The sequence below is a fragment of the Gossypium hirsutum genome, chromosome A03, assembly GCF_007990345.1.
Source record: "Gossypium hirsutum isolate 1008001.06 chromosome A03, Gossypium_hirsutum_v2.1, whole genome shotgun sequence".
Taxonomy (NCBI): domain Eukaryota; kingdom Viridiplantae; phylum Streptophyta; class Magnoliopsida; order Malvales; family Malvaceae; genus Gossypium; species Gossypium hirsutum.
In genome coordinates, this window is record NC_053426.1 from 90,177,855 (window position 1) to 90,201,349 (window position 23,495).

General features: G+C 33.8%; 1 protein-coding gene and 1 pseudogene across 1 annotated transcript; both read right to left on the reverse strand.

Moving 5' to 3' along the window:
• Positions 1-20,820: 20,820 nt before the first annotated feature.
• Positions 20,821-21,830, reverse strand: LOC107887658 (U-box domain-containing protein 10-like; annotated as a pseudogene).
• Positions 20,821-23,495, reverse strand: LOC121203286 (U-box domain-containing protein 11). The gene is made up of 3 exons (XM_041097315.1): positions 22,995-23,495; positions 22,357-22,470; positions 20,821-22,284 (listed from the first exon to the last, which is right to left on the reverse strand). The coding sequence occupies exons 1-3, from the start codon at positions 23,460-23,462 to the stop codon at positions 22,033-22,035; spliced, it is 834 nt and encodes a 277-aa protein (XP_040953249.1). The 5' UTR covers positions 23,463-23,495; the 3' UTR covers positions 20,821-22,032.

Consider the following 23,495-nt stretch of genomic DNA (forward strand, 5'->3'; position numbering starts at 1 on the left):
CATTAATACAACAATTCAGATTGTAACCAAATTTAAATAATGACAACCAATATTTTCTTTCATTTAACTCAGTAGCTCGTAACGTTTTAAAACAAGAGAAAAAATGTTGAAATTCCAACACTCAATTCAACTGAAACCTATACAAATGTTCAGTTTTGTACATTTCTAAATTATGCTTTGGTCAACAACAATCTTCAACATTACAAGCCATTAAATTAGCTTAATAACATCACGTTCAGACAAAATTATTAGCCCCATCTGAACAGCCTAATTAACACAATATAACAACATAACAGCATCACAATTGGACAGTGAAATCAACACATTTGAATGTCTTGATTATCTAAATAAAATAGCATAATGATAGATCATTTGGACAGACTAAAGTTATGGCCTTTGAACACCTTCAATCTCTACCTCCTAACATCAATGACATCATTTAACCATCCCAAATTACAGCCTACAACATTGTAAATGGCAACAATTAAAAAAAACTTAAATAGCAAATTCCAGACATCATAAATTCACATCCTTTTTGGACATCATAAACTGACATTTAAACCACTTAATTCCCATTATTTAGACCTCATTTATTTATGCTCAATTGAACAACATTCATAAAAAAAACTTTGGATAGCATAGATCACCACCAACTGAACTACCTTTTTCTGGTGAAGAAACTTAATAGCCCGATTAAAGAAAAATAAACTACATGCATAAGCAGCTCCCTTGACAACATGCATTCCACCAAAATTTTCCTTGGATTTATACATTCATACCAGCATGAAAGTGTAATAATGCAATTAAGAAAGAAAAATGTATAGAGGACCCACTAGCAGGGCATTTCATTCTAACCACACAAACCAACATCACGTTACATATATATTTTTCAGTATTTCATACATAGAGTACTCGTATATATATTGTCTTATAGTTCGATAATGATATATCAATACCACCAAAAAGTATTTAATTAATCATTCAAAATCACGCAATGTACTAATTTAATTTTTTTAAAGTATATATGTAACAACCCAAACCTGGCCTAGACGTTATGGCCGAGTCTGCCGAGGTCACATGGAAAGGAATTTCAAATCAAATTTATCGAGTAAAAATCGTCTCCGTTTATTATCTTCTATTTACTCGTAAATTTTAAAACTCATTTCCTTGTTAATTTGATTCGTTTAAGAACATAATTTGTAGCAAAACCTCTTAAAATCGTGATACTTCAAAGAAAGTCGTTCGCGTTTAGAAAAACATCATTTTGAATTAAACCGAGCTTTTGTTGAGTTTCCAGTTTAAAATCCATGAAAACAGTGAAAATACAAAGTAAAAGAAATCATCCCAAAAGTCCAATTTACATAAAAAAATAACCTAGAAAATAATTAAGAAATAAATACCGTAACTGAAATTAAAATAGTTCAATAACCATGTGGTCACTGTCGAGTCCTCTGCCACACCGATCCGTCTAAGTCTAGGGATTACCTATACAGATAAAATAGAAAGGGGTGATTTAAGTAAATTAAGTGTGCAATCCCCACAGAAAACACGCATATAGTCAAACAACAGTTATCAGTCAGATGCAGTTTGGGCCTAAGCCTGTTTCAGTTTCAGAAACAATTTGGACCTTAGCCCATTTCAGTTTCAATATCAGATATGCATTAGGGCCTAAGCCCGTCACAATAACAATATTAGATATACATTAATCAATAAACAAAGTCCTACCCAACCAGCCTCTACACATCATCTCCGTCCATCCCTACACTCCATGTGGGGTTTAAAACACCCACCCAACCCTACACTCCAAGTAGTACCAAATGCGACATATAATCAGTAATTGCAGCTGAGCTGCCAGATAATAGGCTTAAAAGCCTTTTAGTACACTTCCTCCAAATATCAACATCCCAACCTAATGCAATGCAACATACAGAATATGACATGCTAATACATGAATATCAGTGATATATACAGTTCAGTATTCATTCATATAAACATCATACTCAGTACATACAGTTCACGCATTTAAGGGTCTAAGTAGTGCTTACTGACCCTACAGTAGGTTCACAGTAGACTTCGGCGACCCATGCAATCTTAGAACACATTTCAGTTAAATGGGCTCAAACACCCATGTGGCCTGCCCGTGTGGGCCCACATACCCGTGCGGCCCAAACGACGCAATTTGGCCTTGGCCGTGTGGATCAAAGTCGTTCTGTAACCGACCCTCAGCCTCTAGATCCAGTGTTAGGCGCAGTGACCCTCTCTAGTATCTTCTACATAGCCTGGGATAATAAGTCGTCCCCAGCCATGCAATCTTGAGACCCAGTCTCAGTAGCAGGTGACACCGGCGTCTCACTTGTATCCAGGTTCAGCATGCTGCCTAGAGAAGAGGACTCAGCTCAAGCCCCTCTACGGCCTCTACCTCGGCCTCTAGTACCCCGTCCACAGATACCTCACATGCTCATGTCTATTCAGATTTGTTTGTATTATGAATTTGAGTCAGTTATAGTTATAGTATTTATTAACAGATGTTTTATGTAAAACAATATCATAAATTCAGAGTTTGTTTTTCGCAAGAAGAGTTTCTATTAGTTTCAGTTTCACTATAGTTTTCAGTATATACTGATTAAAGTGTTTTTAGAATAGGCTATTTATAACAGTTTAATAGAATACTTACAGGATCGGCGCTGGAGACTCGGTGTACCACATTCTTAGTCAAATCATTTCATATCATTTGAAAATCAGTTCTTAAAAACCAAATTTTAAAAACCCAAAATCCATAGTCGAGTTTTGCAACCTGACTCTGATACCACTAAATATAACACTCCAAACCCGGCCTAGACATTATGGCTGAATTTGGTGAGGTCACATGGAATAGAATTTGAAATCGAACTTATGGAGTAAAAACCGTCTCCGTTTATTATCTTCTATTAATCTCTCATTAATTTCAAAACTTATTTCCTCGTTAATTTGGTTCGTCTAAAAACATAATTTGTAGTGGAAGCTCTTAAAATAGTGATACTTAAAAGAAAATCGTTCGCGTATAGGAAATATCATTTTGAATTAAACCGAGCTTTTGTTGAGTTTGCAGTTTAAAATCCATGAAAACAGTGAAAATCCAAAGTAAAAGCAACTGTCCCAAAAGTCCAATTTACATAAAAAAAATAACCTAGAAAAGAATTAGGAAATAAATAGCATAACTGAAATTAAAATAGTTCAGTAACCATGTGGTCACCGTCGAGTCCTCCGCCGCACCGAGTCGTCTAAGTCTGGGGATTACTTGTACAGATAAAACAGAAAGGGGTGAGTTTAAGTAAACTCAGTGTGTAATCCCTACAAAAAACACGCATATAGTCAAACAACAGTTATCAATCAGATGTAGTCTGGGCCTAAGCCCGTTTCAGTTTCAGAAGCAGTTTAGGCCTTAGCCCATTTCAGTTTCAGTATTAGATATGCATTAGGGCCTTAGCCCATTACAGTAACAGTATCAGATATACATTAATCAGTAAATAGAGTCCTACCCAACCAACCTCTACACACCATCTCTGTCCATCCCTACACTCCATGTGGGGTTTAAAACACCCACCCATCCTTACACTCCAAGCAGTACCGAATGCGGCACATAATCAGTAAATTATAGCTGAGCTGCCAGATAATAGGCTTAAGAGCCTTTCAATACACTTCCTCCAAATATCAACATCCCAACCCAATGCAATGCAACATATAAAATATGACATGCTAATACATGAATATCAGTGATACATACAGTTTGGTATTCATTCATATAGTTATCATACTCAGTATATACATCATACATACAGTTCACGCATTTAAGGGTCTAAGTAGTGCTTACTGACTCTACAATAGGTTTATAGTTGACTTGGGTGACCGTGCAACCTTAGAACACATTTCAATTAAATGGGCTCAAACGCCCATGTGGCCTGCCCATATGAACCCACACACCTGTGTAGCCTATAAGGCCCAATTTGGCCTTGGCCGTGTAGATCACATGGCCTGGCCCAGAATCTCACATGCCTATGTGGACTACCCATATGGACCCACACGCCCATGTGGCCCACACTGCCCAGATCAGTCTAGCCCGTGTGTCACACATGGCCTACCTGGCCATCACATAGCCATGTCTTGCGCGCACGGCCTGGCCTCGTCGATCACACACCCGTGTTATGGCATACGGCCTACCACACAGGAGACCACACGTCCATGTGGCGTCGACAGTGGGGTTTTTGGCCTTCACTGAAACCCCATTTTCTGCGTTTTCAGGTACACACCTAATATCGATTGCAGCTAAAACACTTCCGAGATATCCAGCACCTGTAATTGACCAATATTTCCCAATTCAGTCATTTAAATCTTCTTTCAATAAAAAACATAACAAGACCAACCATTGATAATCTATCAAAACCTTACCTTCGATTGAGAAATAGAAATTCCACACACTACAACGACGATGGAGAAACTTCAGCCACTTGAATATCCCCTAAACACAAAACGAAAACCCTCAATTACTGTTTACCCAAAAGAACATTAAGTATCTAGCAATATGCAACTTACTGATCAAACAAAAATAAACATTGTACAACGGAGGCAACTAGAACAAGAAATCAAAAAAAGATAGGGAGAGTGAGATGAAAAATTTGGCAGAGAGGGAGAAGAGAGAGTAGAAACCCTTTTTTCCAAAAAGAAACTCCAAATGAAAATTCTGATAACTCCTCCTATCCCAACTCCCCTTAATTCTCTCCACCAAACTCTCTACTACTTAGACGTCTAACATAACTCAAACTCTCTCTCTCAGAGCCGAACAAAAATATTGCCTACGCAGGGATTCAAACACCAGACCTTCAGCAGATTAACACTCCACTTAACCACCAGATCAGCAGGCCCATTCTGGCATGGTTTTACCAACAATTAAACTTAGGCCTACTGGGCAAGGATAAGGCATAAATCAAAAAAAATACCAAAATTTGCCAAAGCCAAGGCCTAAACCCAAGACTTTTCAGACACTTCAAAAACACATAACCACTAAAGTAGACAGATGTTTGAGTCAAAGAAACAAAACTCACAAATTTCGAAATTAAAAATTTAGGGCGTTACAATATAAGCTCTTGACCTATTTTGAAACATAACAACAACAACAATTATTGAATAGACAGGGTTAAATTACATACACATTTCGTCTATTTAAGTAGGGTAATTCAGACAATTTAGTTCACTGCATCCTTTCAACAAATGCTTGTTCCCTTAGCTTCAACCAATAATAATGGGACATTACTAGAATTGAAATTTGGAAATATAAATCGCAAATTTAATTGTTTTAAGCTCCAAATTTTAATAACTCTTCAAACATGAACCGAACAGTAATGCATGTTAATTTCAACCATCTTTATATTTTGCTTATTACCACAGAATATGACATTTATCAACCAACATTTTACCTTAATTAGAATAGCAGCAAACCAATTACACCAGAATTTATTGCACAAAAAAATGCGGCAATTACATGCTGAAACTATCAGCATTCAATGACAGGTTTTCAACACCAACTTATACATTTATTTAACAACTGTTCTTCACTTCTAACACCAGTATTTTGGTAACAAATAACATGTATTTTAACTACTAACTTTGCTTAACAGTCCTTAAATTTGATTTTTACCTGCATGTATTAAACACATAACAAAAATGGAAATTTTCAAAGTTTCATTGCAAGGACTTACCCAAATTCACTCCTAACCGTACCTATCTTCAAGCAAGCTCTTTTCCCTTCTTACTACCTTTGTCTCCCTCTCCTTTAGCGAATTGTTTAAAGAATTAAACTTCTAAACAAGCCAAAACAATGGTTTTTCCCTACATGCAGTCGGTGTCATGGCCTCTCTCTCCATTCCTATGAACCAGCAAAACAAGGAAGAAGGTAAAACTCTCTTCTCTCCTTTTTTTTCTTACCTATAATAGTTATCCTCATAAAAATCCACTATCAAAATCTATAAAAATAATGGTTTATTTATTTAATAAGTCCTTCAATATAGATTCACCTAATAAATTAGTATTAATTCTTACTTTTATCACTTATTTGATTTAGTCCCTTTATTTTAATTAAACACTCTTTCTTCAAAATTACGTAACCAAAAATTTAATTCACATCTAATATAACTCTGTAAATATTTAATAAAATATTTACGAGTCTGGTTTAGGGAAATGAGATCCCGATACCTCAATTTCCAAAACCACTGTCTTCAACTCCATTGACTTTTGGGTCGTTACAAAAAAAGACCTCTCAAAAGATATTACAATTGAGATTATACTGGCCTACCATAAACAAAGATGCCTATGATTTTGTGTAGAAGTGTGACAAATGTCAAAGAACTGGAACTATATCAAAGAACGATGAAATGTCACAGACCAAAATTTTATAGGTGGAAATATTTGTAATGTGGGGAATTGACTTCATGGGTCCTTTTCCAAGCTCATTCAAAAACCAGTATATCCTATTGTTGTAGATTTTGTCTCTAAATGGATTGAAGTAACAATTCTGCCCACAAAGAAACAAGGTAAGTAGTAAAGTTTTTGAGGAAAAATATATTTTCAAGATTTAGAACTCCCCAAGCTCTTGTGAGTGATAAAGGATCTCATTTTTTGTAGTAAATAGTTTGAATTAGCTTTGGCTAAATATATTGTAAGACATCAAATTATGAAAGCATACCATCCTCATACCAATGGATAAGTAGAGGTGTTTAATCGGGAAGTCAAACAAATTCTAAAAAAAACAGTGAATCCAAACAGGAAAGACTAGGCACTTATATTAAACAATGCGCTATGGGCATATAGAATATCATATAAAACCCATTAGGTATGTCTCCATATAAACTTGTGTATGACAAAAACTATCATTTACCCATTGAATTAGAAAAGAAAGAATATTAGGAAATAAAGGAATTAAACTTTGATCCTGATTTAGCCAAGGAAAAAAGACTATTCTAGCTGCAAGAATTAGAAGAGTTTCAATTCATGGCTATGATAATGCAAAATTGTATAAGGAAATGAGCCAAATCTAACACGATGCAAGAATAAAGAAAAGAGACTTGTTTCTAGGACAGAAGGTGCTTCTATTCAACTTAAGGTTAATACTATTCCGCAGAAAATTAGAATTACGATGGATAAGACCATACATCGTAAATCACATTTCACCTTATGGTGCAATCGAATTTATCAAAAATGGGGGACAATCTTTCCTTTTTAATTGGCAGAGAGTAAAACATTATTTTTGAGGGACAGCAAAGGAAGTCATTGAAAAACAGGATTTTTAATGTAAAAACATCTAGGAGAAAGATGAGGGAAAGGAACCTTAGGAGGAGAAAAAACCATCGGGGAGAAAGATGAGGGAAAGGAAACTCAAGAGGAGAACTTGGAAGTAAACAACTTCTTATGATAGGATAAGGATCTTAATCTCAACAAGGAAAAAATTGTAGTCAGTAATTTGTGTTTTCTCAAAGAACTAAAAAATTCCAATACTTTTGCAAACTACTTCAAATGTCGCAACATCAACCTGATGTGTCGCGACACCAAGACAAAATTAATATAGGAAAATTGTATTCGATGTTGCGACACTAGCACTACGTGTCACGGCACCAAGTTGTAAAAAATCATATCTTTTATACTAACCTAGTACGTGACTATAAGGGTATTTTAGTAAAATTTTAACAACTAACCTAGGGAATCTTCTCTATAAAAGTAGATTTAACCCCTTTAACCCTTAATCCTATATTAACTATTTTAAAAATTCTCGAACCTTGAAGAACTCCAAATCAACATATTGAAACTTGCAGGTGATTAAATTTGGATCATCAAAACTCTCTCTAGGATAGCGACACAAGTGTGGAACCAACTGCAACAAAACTTCCAATCAAAGAAATCAGCAAGAGAAAGGTTAACTTTTCTTAATTTTAACTTTATCAATATCATGGATAAAACTGTCACTTTCAAGAAGGAAGACATAAATAAATATCTATTGTACCTTCAACCAAACACGTTTGTCCAATAATAGGGTTTTGATCCTTTAATGAGAGTGTGTAAGGGAGTACGGGAAATAGTAAATGAATGTGAATAGTCTACATTCTATTTAACTCTAGAGGAATTTGCTGTAACCCCATTAGTTCAAGAATTTTATTTAGCACTAATAGAAAGAGAGGCAAAGAGACCATTCAATGAGATGCATGCATATGTTACGGTTAGAGGAATAGATGTCTTAGTTACTTCTAGGGCAATTTTTCAATATTATGATGCACTATACTATTTTCGTGACTTTTTGTTTAAAATTGATTTACATCAGTACAAAAGCATAAGTATGGATCAGGTAATAGCGTATCTAACAAAGAAGAGAGAATAATAGACATACCAGAATAACACCAACCTACCATTGACATCTAATTAGACATTAGTGTCACCTCTACTGAAAATATGGATTCAATTTATTTGCTCTAGAATAATATCTACGTAAGATATCTCTTACATTAATATTTTCAAGCTATTCTGGTATATACGATACTACAAAAAAAAAACAAGTATGCATTGGCACATGGATATATCAAAGTATGCTCGAATGCATAAGAAATAAAATGAAGGGAACTTTTTTTCCACACTTGGATACAATATTATGTAAAAAGGCAGGAATTCGACTGCGAATGATGGAAAAATTTATGAAACCACCGAAAAATATGATAGGTGATAGGAAATACATGCAATTCATAATATTGCACAAAAAGCAAGTTGAAGAAAGAAAGCAAAAAGGATTACCAAGGGTAGGAAATGTTGGAACCTAACTCATTTTAATTTAAAAAAAATCCTTTTTTATGTAATTTTTCTATGCAAGAACCCTACACGAAGAAAGCATTACAATTAAGAGCTTTAATGAAAAAGGAAGGATAAACCCACCATAAGGTTATGACATTATCACGATCAATTGAGTAACTTCTTTCTTATATATTTGAGGGTTGCATATTAAGGACAATGTACTATCTACAGTGTGGGGGATGACATCAAATTTTTTTGTTTTATTTTTATTTATTTTTAGTAATATTTCTTGTCAAATGTGTGCTTGAGCTTATAGAAATACAAGTGACTGGTTAAGAACATGTATATAGGTTGAATGTGTATACTATAAAATTGGCATGATAATGAATGATTTTAAATTATCAACTATTAGACTAATTAGTTCTATAGATTACACTATGAATAGACATTAAGTAATTGAGTATACCAAATGATAAAGGAAATATAGGGAAACAAGCATCCTAGTATGAACAATAGGTGACTAGAGTTGATTATTTAGTTGATTAAATTCATGAATATTTAAATACCTAGGGATGACCTGAGGCATTGTTTGGTATAAAAATAGAGCCAAAAAGCCAACCATATTCATCGATCTTTAGTACATATACTTAAGCCAGAAATCACTTCTTGAGAAACCTCTAGACAAAACCCAAAGCTAACATGTGAATTGTACTTAACGTTTTTCTTTGGTCTCTAAACTGCATGAACTTAGACATCGGGCCATACGTATTGAGGGATAGGTAGAGACATAATGGTGGTTTTGAAAAATCAGAGTGAAATAGGAAAAAACAGTGTGATATACTAATTATAGGTCAAGCAAAAGTGCGCAAATAAATAAAAATTTAGAAAAATTCTAAACGAGGTGAAAAAGTACCAAATCAAGCAAAAAGCATTTTAAGCGAGAAAAGAGTGAAAAAGTCAAAGTGATCTAAAAACAAAAGGTCACAAACATTGAACAATTCAGTCATTATTACACCAAAACTCATTAAGTTGGTCATAATTGATATTATTGCACTGTAACTTCCTATATTGAGAAATAAGAAAGTTGAGAGAATGAGAGATAAGGTGGTAAGCGAGAATAGGATATTAAAAGGGGTGAATAGGGAACAATACAATGTGTCAAACTAATTTTGTACTTAAATCATTTTGATGTGCCCTATTCTTGAATTTCATACCAACCTTAAGCTTTATAACATAACGATAGTCGTATATATTCTTCCAATATAGTTGAAACCCCTATGTAACCTAGGTAAACCTATTTGTGGATGGACATTGTATTAACTGAACATAACAATAGTCGTATATATTCTTCCAATATAATTGAAACCCCTATGTAATTTTGTTGATGGATTCATATTTTGATGATTTTTTTGCTTAAATGCTTTGTAATATACTGAACTTAGGTGTTTGAGTTTGATAATGGTACGTCATTTGCATATTATGCCAAAATTATGTATACTTATGATTACCCCTATTTGAGTTGCTCCTAAATTAATCTTTGTATCATAATTGCTCAAGGGTTATCATTTACTTTATGTTTTTTCTTTTTATCTTTTTCTTGCTTAAGGACAAACAATAACTTAAGTGTAGTAGAGTTTGATCTGTCGTAGTTCATTGCAGTAGATTAAACTATTTTTTGTACTTAATGAGCTCGTAGGAAAGTAATTTTTTTATATTTTCGTTTATTTTTAACTTTTAGTCTTTAGGTAATAAATTGAGCAATTTAGGTGATTTATATGACCTTATGGGCCAAAGAAGGCCTAAAAGTGGACTAATATGTTTGGTGAGTGTACAAGACATTATTCGAAGGCTCAAAGACAGTGGACACGGAGCTTGGATGCCACAACATAACAAGTAGAGTATCTAAGGAGCAGTCTGCCATCAATGTTGTGACATAGCCATAGGGTGTCGCGAGATACGCCCTATTTAGTAAATTGCCATCAGTGACATGACACAGGCCAAAGCGTGTTGCGATATTGATGTGATGAGGTCACTTAATAGACTAAGGGTGTTTTCGTCCACTCAATGAACTTTAACGGAAAATAGTCAGCCATTTTAGGTCAAGGACTAGCTGCTAACCCTAGGCCTATAAATAAAATTGCTCAACACAGTTTAAAGAACAAGTTTTCCTTAGTTCAATTTTTACTTTTCATTTGTAATTTAGTTTTCTTTCAGTGGCAACTTTTATTTCAGTTTTATTTCATTCTTCGCAGGAATTGAATTGTAGATCTATCAAATTCATCACGAATTGTTGTTCACGTCGCACTATTTATTTATATCAATATTTTTCTCAAATATACTTTTGATTTTTTATAAATGTTTATCCTTCAAATCAATTGTAATGCATGTTTTAGATCTATGGGGAACTAGTCCAGTAAGGGAGATTAACGAGTGGATGTGAAATTAAGTAATATCTATGTAGGGTTTCTTAGTAAATCAGTTGGTTGGGAAACGAAGAACCTAAATTCCTATGCTTGACGACCCTAGGAAGTTATGTAAGTAGGAATAAACTCGATAGCAATATTGCCTGCTGTGAAAACCTTACCCCAACTCGGCCTGACTTGTGACATCGATAGATAAGTAGTTCTTACCGACTCATTAGGTTAGTGGAAGGCCGAGAGGCCCTGCTAGGTTAATGACTAGTTGATTGAATAAAACTCAAAGTAGGAGTTAATTGTGACCACTGAAGCGAGTTAGTCTTCTATTGTTTAATTTGATAAATTCTACAATATGTTTCTGCAATTATTTTTTATTACTTTTATAAAATAGCTTTTATCACAACCTTAGGAATAAGTGTAATATAATTTAATTAAATTACTAATTAGACGTCCTATTAGCATAGAAGTTAATATTAGTTTAGTCTAGACTCTATTGGGTATGATTCTCAGAGTACTCCTAGTACTTTGTTGTACAAATCTTTATTACAACCTAGACCGTATACTTGTAGATACTACCTTAATTCCTATCTTTAGTTGTAGTATTCTCACTTCCGATCAAGAGGCAATCATCTATCTTAATAAGACCACCCAAACTCTAGGATATGAACTCATTTAGAGTAAGAACTCAACCTTATGCATGTACATTATTCGCCATAGAGATAGGTAAAATGTACACTATGAGTCTTTCCATGGTTTCGTTTGACCACATTGAACTTAGAAATCTAAGTTGGGTATCCACCATAAATTCCTCAACCACTAGGCTTAAGACCCATCCCCTTCGATGAATCAAGAACCGTTTTCCTACTAAACCTTTTGGTTAGTGGATCAGCTAGGTTCCTTTCAGACCTCACGTGCTCCAAAGCAAGTATTCCATTCTTTATTAAATGTGTCACAAATTAATATCTTATTCTAATATGTCTCTTCTTATCATTGTAAGCTTGGCTCTTAGCAATGCAAATTGTGGCTTGTAAGTCACATAATAGAGATACAGGAGGTGTCAGTTTTTCCCATAAAAGAATCTTTACAAGTAGATTACTAAACTACTCGACCTTTTGCTTGGCTAAATCCAGATCTATAAAATTTTATTCCATCGTGGAACGAGCAATACAGGTCTATTTAGCAGACTTCCAAGAAATAGCTGCTCCACCCAAAGTAAAGACATACACACTTGTAGAGCTAACTTCATCATTATCAGTTACCTAGTTTTCATCACAATATCCCTCTAAGACTGCAGTGTATTTTAAAATTTTCAATTTCCAAGTTAATGTACCTTTAAGGTATTTAAGCAAACGCTTTAGAGCATTCCAATACTCATTCCTAGGATTATCGGTATATCTACTTAGTCTATTGATTGCATAAGCAATATCAAGTTGAGTATAGTTTATCAAGGACATAAGGCTTCCAATAATTTTAGACTCTGGTTGAAAAACACTATTTCCTTTATTCATTATTAGTTATATGCCAAAATCAAAAGGAGTTTTCACAGGGATTACATCAAAACTATTAAAATTCTTTAACAGTTTCTCTATATAGTTAGATAGATTTAAAGCAAATCTCTTTTTTGAGTTAGTAAGCTTAACTCCTAAGATTATATTTACCTCTCCCAAATTAGTCATATCAAACCTGGTAGATAAGAAATTTTTTATTTTGTTAATGACTTCTATATTAATACTAAAAATTAGCATGCCATCTACATACAAACTTATGATGATGCAATCAGAACCAAACATTTTGGAATATAAACATGCATCTACACCATTAACAATAAAACCAAAACTAAAATTAGTCTTATGAAATTTCTCATACCATTGTTTTAGATCTTATTTAAGACCATACAAAGAGTTTTTGAGTCTGCAAACTTTATCTTCCATACCAAGTGCCACAAATCTTGGAGGTTGCTCCATGTAGATCTTCTCGTCCAAATCACCATTCAAGAAAGTTATCTTCACATCCATCTGATGTACCAAAAAACTGTGAATGGAAGCTAAAGCAAACAAAACACGAATGAATGGTTAAAATCTTAGTCACAGGAGAGTATGTTTCAAAATAATGTACTCCCAATTTTTGAGTGAACCCTTTTACAACTAGTCTTGCCTTATACCTCTGTATTGACCCATCTAGTCTAAGGTTCTTTCTAAAGACCCATTTATTTCTTATAAGTCTAAAACCTTTAGGCAAGTCTACTAGTTCTCAACTGTGATTGGACATAATAGACTCTAGCTCATTATTAATGGTATCTCTCTAAAAACTAGCATCTATTGATTTTATGGCTCATCATAGGTTTTTGCATCCTCATCTATCAAAAATGCATGAGCAATAGAATCACTTACCAAGTCTAAATCACTAAGCTGAGTTGCAAAGGAAGTAAGGAAATCAATTTCGAAACTAGTTGCAGCCCTTTGTCTTTTACTCCTCCTAGGTTCAACATCATTATTAAGAACATCTCTATTATGTGTACTAGAGGAAGAAACATGCTTATCTAACTATAAATCAGTACTTATGCTAGATTTCTTTAAAGGAAAAACATTCTCAAAGAAAACATCTCTAGATTCACATATGGAATGATCATGCAAAGACATAAATCTATATATACTACTATTTAAAACATACCCAACAAATACATCATCAACAGTTTTAAATCCGATAATACTCTTTTTAAAAGCAGGCAAGCTTGCTTTTATTAAGCACGTCCACACTTTCAAGTATTACAAATTAGAAGCATAACCTTTCCACAATTCATAAGAGGTAAAATTTATTTTTTTATGAGGCACTCTATTAAGAATAAGGTTTGCAGAGAATACGGTCTCCCCCCACATACTGTCAAGTAAAGTCGAACTTAGTAGTAAAGCATTCATCATTCCTTTTAAAGTCTTGTTTTTCATTTTTAGCTATGTTAATCTATTGTGGGAAATAAGGAGCAGAAAACTCATGTATAATGTCGTTTTTCTCACAAATCTCTTTAAGGAAATTAGTGACATTCACCACCTTATCAAATCTAAGACATTTTATTCTCTAATCAAATTGGTTTTCTACTTCTTTTTTATAAAGAAGAAAAGTCTTATCAACTTCATCTTTTGATCTTAGAAAATAAACTTTTGTATATACAGAGTAGTCATCTACAAAGGTGATATAGTAGTGTTTTTCACTCTTACTTTCTGTGTTTTTAAAGTCTGCTAGATCAGTATGAAGTAACTCTAAAAGTTCAATCTTTTTATCAGTAAAAGTTTTTAAGGAAAGTCTAGCATGCTTGGCTTTAACACAAATTTCACATTTATTAAAGCTACTATCATATAGATTAGGGGGTAGATTTATTTTTATGAGTTTTTTTAGAGAATGAATATGCACATGACCTAACCTAGCATGTCACATATCTATGGATTCAACAATATAAGCAGAAGTTGTGACACCCCTAATTTGACCCTAGTCGAAAAGTGGTTTCAGGACCACAAAATCGAGTCATAAAAATAATTAGCCGTCATATTTTATGTTATTATATGTGAATATGAATGTGTGAAAGTTCTAAGCTTCGATTTAGTCGATTGCATGTGAATTTAGTAATAGGACTTATGTGTGACACTTTTGAAATGCGTTAGGTTAATCTATAAGGACCTATTAATGCATGTTGTATAAAAGAAGGGTTTGCATGTCAAATTAGCCAAAAATCTAGATGGTGGCCGGCCATGCTATGGGGTAAAACATATTATAGACATTTTATGCTAATATGTGTGGGAAGAATAATAAAATATGAGGGGAGTGGGAGGAGAAACCAAAGTTGTCTCCCCCTTACTCCCCATTGCCGTGACTAGAGAAAGGGGAGGAAAAACAAAGTTCTTTCTTTGTTGTTCAACTTGGCCGAATAGAAGAAACAAAGGAGGGGAAGAATTTTTGGTCACTTGAGTCATTAAAAAGGTTAGTATATTATGTCAAATTGTGAAATTTTAACTTGTTTTAGGTAAATAATCATGGTTCTTACTTAGCCCATGCTAAAATTTGTAATTTTGATGGATGATTGGAGCATTCGGCTAGGGTATAAAGGAAGGGATTTTGGTTGTTTCATCTAAGTATTGATGATGAATGTGTTATGGAAAGAAATCGGTCTTCCTAAGAATATGATTTGTGAATTTTTATATTAGTAATAGCCGAAATTAAAGAGGTTTGATGTCTTGAACAAATGTTGTTTATATGTTTTGAGTTAAAAAAAAATTATGTTTGAACACTTAAGGATTCGGCATTGTTCATGACTATTTTATTTAGAATGTGATTTTGAATATTACGAATATTGGAATGTAAGTATAGGTGTGATCAGTCATAGGAATTTGATATGAAGTTTTGTTAGGTGAGTGATGAATGGCCAAATGAATTATATACATTGTGAGGATGAAATTTGTATATAAATTGTGTATGTGTGATTTTATTAGTTAATGGCGTTTTGGCATTATATTTTGTTATGTGTGCATTCGGACTTTAGGGGTAATAAGATGAAGTTAAAAGGGTTAAAGAAGTTTCTAAGGCTTGATAAGTTATTGTAGCCATTGCCGATTATATAATTGGTTAAAGGAAACTTCAAATCGTCCATGTATGAATATATGAGTTGATTATTAAATGAGTATTCTGCAACATTTATAATAATGAATATGAGAGTGTATATACATACATGTTGTGCATAACTTGAGTAATCGACTAAAATATATTTATATGTATGTTGATACCTTATGTATACGCCTTGTGTCAGGGAGACATTCGAATATAAATATGTGTTAAAGTTACATATACAATTGTTTAATGTGACTTATCAAGTACACAAATTTGAAAACGAACGATAATAGACTTAAGTGGTCAATTGATTCAAATGAATTGGTTTTAAAATGTATATGGATGTCGTATGACTATGTTTGATTGGGAAGTAAATTTGTTTGATTTAGCTCAAAAGCTTAGAGGATCAAAGTTGGATAGGGGAAAGGAAAAGGTAATTGAATAGCCGTTGAAATCGTTCGACAACTTCCGAGGTAAGTTTTAAGTGATTAAACATTGAGTAAATTCAATCATAATAGGACATAATGAGTTGATTTAATAAGATATGATGTGGCCATGATATGTCTTAAACTCAAATGATAAATTCATAAGTGTTTGGACTTGGAAATTTAAGAGCAAATTGTAATAATTTGCTTTGGACAGCGCAGTAACGTGATTTTAGAAAATCACTATAAATTGTTGGTGTGGAATTATAGGCTGAATAAAATATGTAATCAAAGCTTAGTTAGTCTAGTTTTTTTATAAAAGAGACTGTGGAAGCAAAGAAATTTCCTATAAAGAGATATTTAAAGTTGTGTGGGACAGTGTCAGAATGACTCCGAAATCCCCTGTTCTGTTTTTGGAAAATCATTATAATTTGTACAAAAATGGTTATAAGATAAGATTTATATGCTTAGACTCCTTAATGAGTCTAGTTTCAGATGAAATCAAATAGAACACATTATGAATTCTGTACAATGAAAAATTTGATTCGTAGTGAAGAATGGTCAGATTAGTCAAACAGTGAAACAAGGGAAACTTTAAGAAAAATCTGGTATTGATTGGCCAAACCTAAAATTCTGGAAATTTTATGGATGGAAGACATACGAGTCTATATTCAGGGAAAATTAACGACAAGTGATTTGGAGTTTTGTAGCTCCAGTTATAAACAATTTAGTGACTATTGCTCAGGAAAACAGCTCGTAGTGAATATGTGATTTTGTTGTAAACATGGATAAAACTTGTTTTAGTTGCTCATAAGCTATTGATTAAACCCATACGTGAATTTTAAATCGTGATATTGTAAAACGATATATGAGTGTTAGACGGATCTTTGATATTAAAATTTGTGAAATTGTAAGTTTATGAGTATTCGAATATGAAATGATAGTATGGCGTGAAATTGAATTATTCATTGGAAAATGATTGATGTAGATTCAGCCAAGACAAAGTGTATACATGATAGTATATGTGGTATGTGAAGTATATTTGGATAATTGTGATGTGAATACATGAAAATTTATATTTTGATTTAGGATTTTATGTGATGAATGTGAACATGCATATATGTGATAAGGCCGAATGGCCAATGTGATGAATGTGAACATGCATATATGTGATAAGGCCGAATGGCCTATGTGATGAATGTGAACATGCATATATGTGATAAGGCCGAATGGCCAATGTGATGAACGTGAACATGCATATGTGTGATAAGGTCGAATGGCCAATGTGGTGAATATGAACATGCATATATGTGGTAAAGCCGAATGGCTAGTGTGAAATATGTAGGCGATGTGCGTATATCGTGGCCGAATGACCAAATGTGAAAGGTGTGTATTATTAGATATTTGATGAGGCAAATGAATTACAAATATGACAGTCGATGTGAATGTTGTAACATGTGATTAAATGAACACGAAACTTGGGAATATATTCTGGGTGAGACCCGATGACTATGTGTAGAGAGTATGTCCGGGTAAGACCCGATGACTACGTATGGAGATTTTGTCCGGGTAAGACCCGAAAACTTCGTGTGGAGATTTCGTCTGAGCTAAAGGTTTCACCGATAATCCAAGTAGAGGTTAAAGCTATAAGACTTCGTAATAAGAATTGCTTATAAATATATTCAATGCGAAAGGTTAAACAGGTATGTACTCCAAGTTTATATGTGAGCTTGATTTGAACTAAATCATAAGGTAGTTATGTGATGCATACGAGAGCAATCTATGAGACTATTCCTATGATTATGTGATATCGGATCAGTGTGAGAGGTTATGTGAAATCATACAATATATCTATGTCACATGAGCTCACTTTTATGTGAAAGTTTATCTGCTTATTGTATATGATGAGATGTGCATATTCGATAAAGGGATGGTATGCCCGAAGGAAGAGTGAAATAAAAATATGAACAACTATGTTATAATTTGATTGTTATCTGTTGACGCTGCTTAAAACTTACTAAGCATTGTAATGCTTACTCCGTTTACTTTGTTTTCTCTGTTTTATAGATCTCATTGCGAAGCTACAGGCTCGGGGATCGTCAGCAACTAGTCACACTATCACTATCCACTGCTTGTTACTGTTTTGTTTAGAATTATTTTATGGCATGTATGGAATAGACTAGTGGCGGAAGAATATTTTCGGTTAATGTATATAAGCCATGCGAAAATGGCATCTTTTGAATGTTTACTTAGAGAAGTTTAATTTTTTATCCCTGGCTGTACTTAGTACTTATTTGAATGAATGATCTTTATTTCAAAAAAAAAAAAGTTCAAAAATTTTACTGTTCTGACATGAGTTACAAGTCCGGTAATGCCCCTTACCTATTCCGGCGACGGTTACGGGATAGGGGTGTTACAGAAGTGGTGGATTTATTATTATTAAGCATAGTTTCAATCACAAATAAACCTCCACTTAGATAAATTTTCCCAACATAATCTCCATTATGGGAAAGTACAAGTTTATTAGATTCAAAAACTAATTTAATACCTGCCTTATTAAGTAATCCACTACTAATCAAATTTTTACGTCGTGTAGGTACATAAAGAACATTATTCAATGCTAATGTTTTGCCAAAAGTATAGTTTCAATTAGTATGTTTGTTTGGAGAATTTCGCTCATCTTCAACCTTTCAGCTAGGATGTCGAAAACTAACTTCTTACATGCATGTACTTGATCCATTATTGTCTTATCATCAGTCACCTGGAATTTGAGTCACTCTACAACGAAATACTTCTTGATCCTAGCATCATCAGCTTCATACTTATTCTCCAAGGTATCTTAGATGGACTTGGTTGACTTATTCTTGACAAATAAGTCGAAGAGGTTGTTAGCCATGTGGCTTAACATGTGACCTCTTACCATTCTGCGTCCTTGTCAAACTTGGCTTTTGATGTGGCATTGACGTCTGAATCTTTGAGAATGGTGGCAGAATCTCCGGGTTCCTTGGCTACAGGTGGATTGAAGAGGAAGTAATCGACTTTAAGTTGCTCGAAAAATATAATTGTCCTTTGAGACCAGTGTCGGTAGTCGGTTCCATCGAGAGGCTCGACCTTGGAGAAATCAGGAATGTACTTGTTCATCGTTGCAGACATTTTAAACAGTAGTATGGTTTGCTTCTGAATTGTTGGAAATATACTACTACAAAATGAAATCGTTAGCATTGACAGGAAAAATGAACTAAATGTAAACAAATAAATTTTCACTATGCCACGGAAGAATCGTTGCCTTAGAAGCATATCCACCATGATCGGTGTAATCGTGTAGTGGACATCACCCCCCAAGGTTAACACAGTAATTCAATATTTATACACCCAAATAAAGAAGGTGGAACACAATTGGTATTTTTGTTCTTAAAAAAGAATCGAAAAATCTAAAAATGAACATGTAAGCCGTAGGAGAAAAGATTGTTGTTTTTCTTATTGTATAAAATGGGGAGAATGGTTTGCTATTTATAGGATTTTATGAAAGGGAAAAATGATAAAATATGCAATAATAAAAAAATATATTTTCAGATTTTCTACAAAAGTTAAAAAAATATATTTTCTAAAATGGATTTTCTAGACGGAAAAAAAATTGTTTTGAAAAAAATACAAAAATTTTATCAAAAAAAAAAAAACACTTGTGATACGTGTCGTAGACACATGTTAACACAGACTGAGCCGGTGGCAGCACACATGTGTAGGACCTTTAACCCCAATTACTCAATGAGGATAAGAAGCAAAACTATATTTAAACCCTCTTAGAAGTTTTTTTTTTCCAAACAATGTGAGATTACCCCCTTTGCATTACCAACACAACCAATACGATTAGAGGTGCTATAATTTGCTAAGATGTTCCAATAATGATGTAGCTTTCTATTTGGCCTCTTTGTGCCACTTTTGGGAAGCTCTGTCAATAGTATAACGGCACCAATAAGAGTGAGTAAAATTCAATTTGAGAAAATAAAAAAAAATCTGAAATAATCAAATCAAGTCAATTTGAATAAGTAATTCAAGTTTGAATTGAGTTAACTTTTACAATTCAAATAACTAAAATAACATATTGATGTAAATGCTCGTTTAGTCCTGTCAATTTTAAAAATGAGCAATTTGATCTCTCTCAACAAAAATTAAAAAAAAATCAAAAACTCAAAATAATTCTTAAAATTTAAAATATTTATAAAAATTCTAAAATTTATATTTAAAAAATATAAAAATTAAAAATTCTAAGGAATAATTAAAAAGAGGTTAAAATTTTTAAAATTTTTCTCAACTAATAGTTTTGGACTTATATAAGTAAATTAATGATTCAAGTTTGTCATACTAGAGTATCTTTTTATTTTCTTATTTTGCTTTAAAAAAGTTTTCAAATATTTATGGTTTTAAATCGATGTACTCTAACATGAAACTAGTTTTACTATAACAAGATTTGATTTTAATTTGATATGATTAACTTGAACAATTTTTCACTTGATTCAACTCAACTCAAATTTCATTTTACTCGGCTTGATGAAAAAAATTTTAAATCGAGTTAGAATAATAAATAAGACTCATCAACTTAATTAATTTAAAAAATTAATTCGAAATTTTTCACTCGATTTGATCGAACGCTCACCTATAAGGTTCTCTTTTACACAAACAAAGCAAAATGGCTGTTGCTTTCTTTTTCTTGTGCTGAGAACCTGTTCTTATAAGATCAATTAAAACAAGTATGATGCTAGCCTTTACAATAGCAACCTTTGCATAATGGGAGCTAGCAAGAACTGACAGTATTGCAAGAGCCTCATCAACCATGCTGTTGGTTGAATCTGTAAGCATCTTCAGTAGCGCTGTTATAGTTCCAGCTCTAACTGCCCTGCCCTTGTTCCCCTGATAAATGCATAGATTGAATAGAGAAGTTGCAGCGTCTTTCTTTCCTTTAGTGCTCCCATTTTGTAGCAAATCTACCAGAGCTGGTATCGCCCCAGATGCACCTATTATTATTTTGTTCTCATCTACAATTGACAAACTGAAAAGGGTTGCTGCTGCATTCTCTCTTGCTTCCATGCTTCCAGCTCAGAGGACTTGGACAATGGAAGGAATGGCACCAGCAAGCATCATAGGAGACTTGTTTTCAAATATGGAAAGGTTAAGAATAGAAGTCACTGCATGTTCTTGTAATGACACATCATCTGTTGTTAAAAGGTTGACCAGAACAGGAATCGCTCCGGCATCTGCGGTTAGTATCCTGTTATCCGTGCTTCTTTTAGATAGTGAACGGATTTCAGCCATAACCACCCTATGTTCCTCTATGCACCAGCTCGATAATTTACAGACCAGAGCCTGGATTGCTGCCATGTCATCTCTAACATCATCGAAAGAGCCATTGCTATTTTTGAGCCTACCATTTGTTATTCTGCTTGGTTGTTCAATCTTATGTTAAGCATACCATTTATTTATTAGACTTTTCAAAACATAATTAGGCGAGAGTTAGATTTGCCAACTTCTGCTGAGTTTTTGGACATGTTACATTGCCACAATCTATCCATCTCTGTATGTAAGACCTGTCATACATATGTAAAATCACTAGGCAGGATGATTAGAAAACAGTTGGGTGGCATACTATACCTGCCCCGTAGACACAATCATCGGATCCCTCATTCGTTCCAATGATATAGGGCATAGAAAATCATCTGGAATTACTAGGGCATTAGGCTTCTTGTTTCTTCAGGACCTTCAGCAGCCACATTTTCTAGCCCCTTGGAATCAATTTCATCTCATATGCAATCGTAAGAAGAGGTTGAAGAGCTATTAACTCTCTCTAATATCTTAGTTGTCTGATCAGCACCATGTAATGTACTTGTTCTATCACAATTTTCCGAAACGATATCAAGCTTTGCTGAAATTTTTCCTTGGTACTCCCACATTGTTTTTTCTAGTGGCTGGGACAACACATTAGAAACTTTCCTCGAATTAAAAGACCCAAATCTTTCTATTGCTCTTCTGAATTGAGCTTTTACTAATGATACCTGAAAAAAGAAATTGTTGTCAGAGGCATGTTAATATAGGGAACAAAAAACATTTACATTCTGGAGCTAAACCTGTTCTTGAACCTCCTCAGAGATTTGATACCGATGGTACGGGAGTTCCCTAAAGCTTTCTCCAGCTTCCATGTAACGCAATGGAATTGGAGACAATATTTTGGCACCTCCATCCTTAGCTCAAGATATAGAATATTTCAGGGACATATTTGTAACGAAACATATTAAGAAAAATGTGCATAACCACGATTAATTCCAGCAACAGCTGCTCTTCCAACAAAAAAAAAATCCCTATCAAAGTAAACATATTCATTTTCTTGCACTTTCTCATGATCACCATTGTAGTTAATTGACTATGATTTGCTACATTTACCGAGACAAATACTAACAATTGATTAACAAATTTTGCTCCTGATTCGGGTGCTGGGGTGTGAAATTAATGTATTTTTAAAAAAAAAAATAGAACTATCTGTCACGGTTAATCAGATTGACAAAGCAACTAACCAGAAGGGAAAAAATGTATCAATTTCGCATAACATCAGTAAAATCCAAAATCTATTATTAGTATTAAAATGGTCAAATAACACGCATTGCAACATATCAACATTTATAAGAATTTAGAATCAATTAATCTAATTATATAATACTCATTAAAAAAAAAAGAATTAGCAAGAATATATAGGAGATGGGCTCTTAACGGAGGAATTATTGAAATTGCAGGCAGAGGCGACGGAGACCAGACGTTTATCTGCCTGGCGAGCGACAGCCAGATCAGCAGACCATAAAGAAGCAGAGGCAGAGGATCCACCAAAATCTCTGATTTCCTCAAGCAAATGTTTGAAGAGAGCAATCCTTCTTAAAAATGGAATTGGTGGGATGAGTTCCATCAGCAGCAAGAACGCGGGAGAAGCGTCGCCTTCTTGAGCGGAGGACACCCCGCCGATCATTTCACAGTGCCAGGTGTTGGGTCCTGATTGGAAAGAGATGCGTAATAAAAGAAAACTTTCAAAGACAAGGATATTGACGAAAATATTAACGAAAGCTGCACTCTCACCTCTCAGAGTAAGATGGTATGAGAAATAACAAATTATTATTATTTCTTTATTTTTGATAAAATAGATTCCAAACTCGCACATCATACATACCCATTTTAAATAATTACACATGCATGATACGTGAATTCATCTCTCGTCTTTATG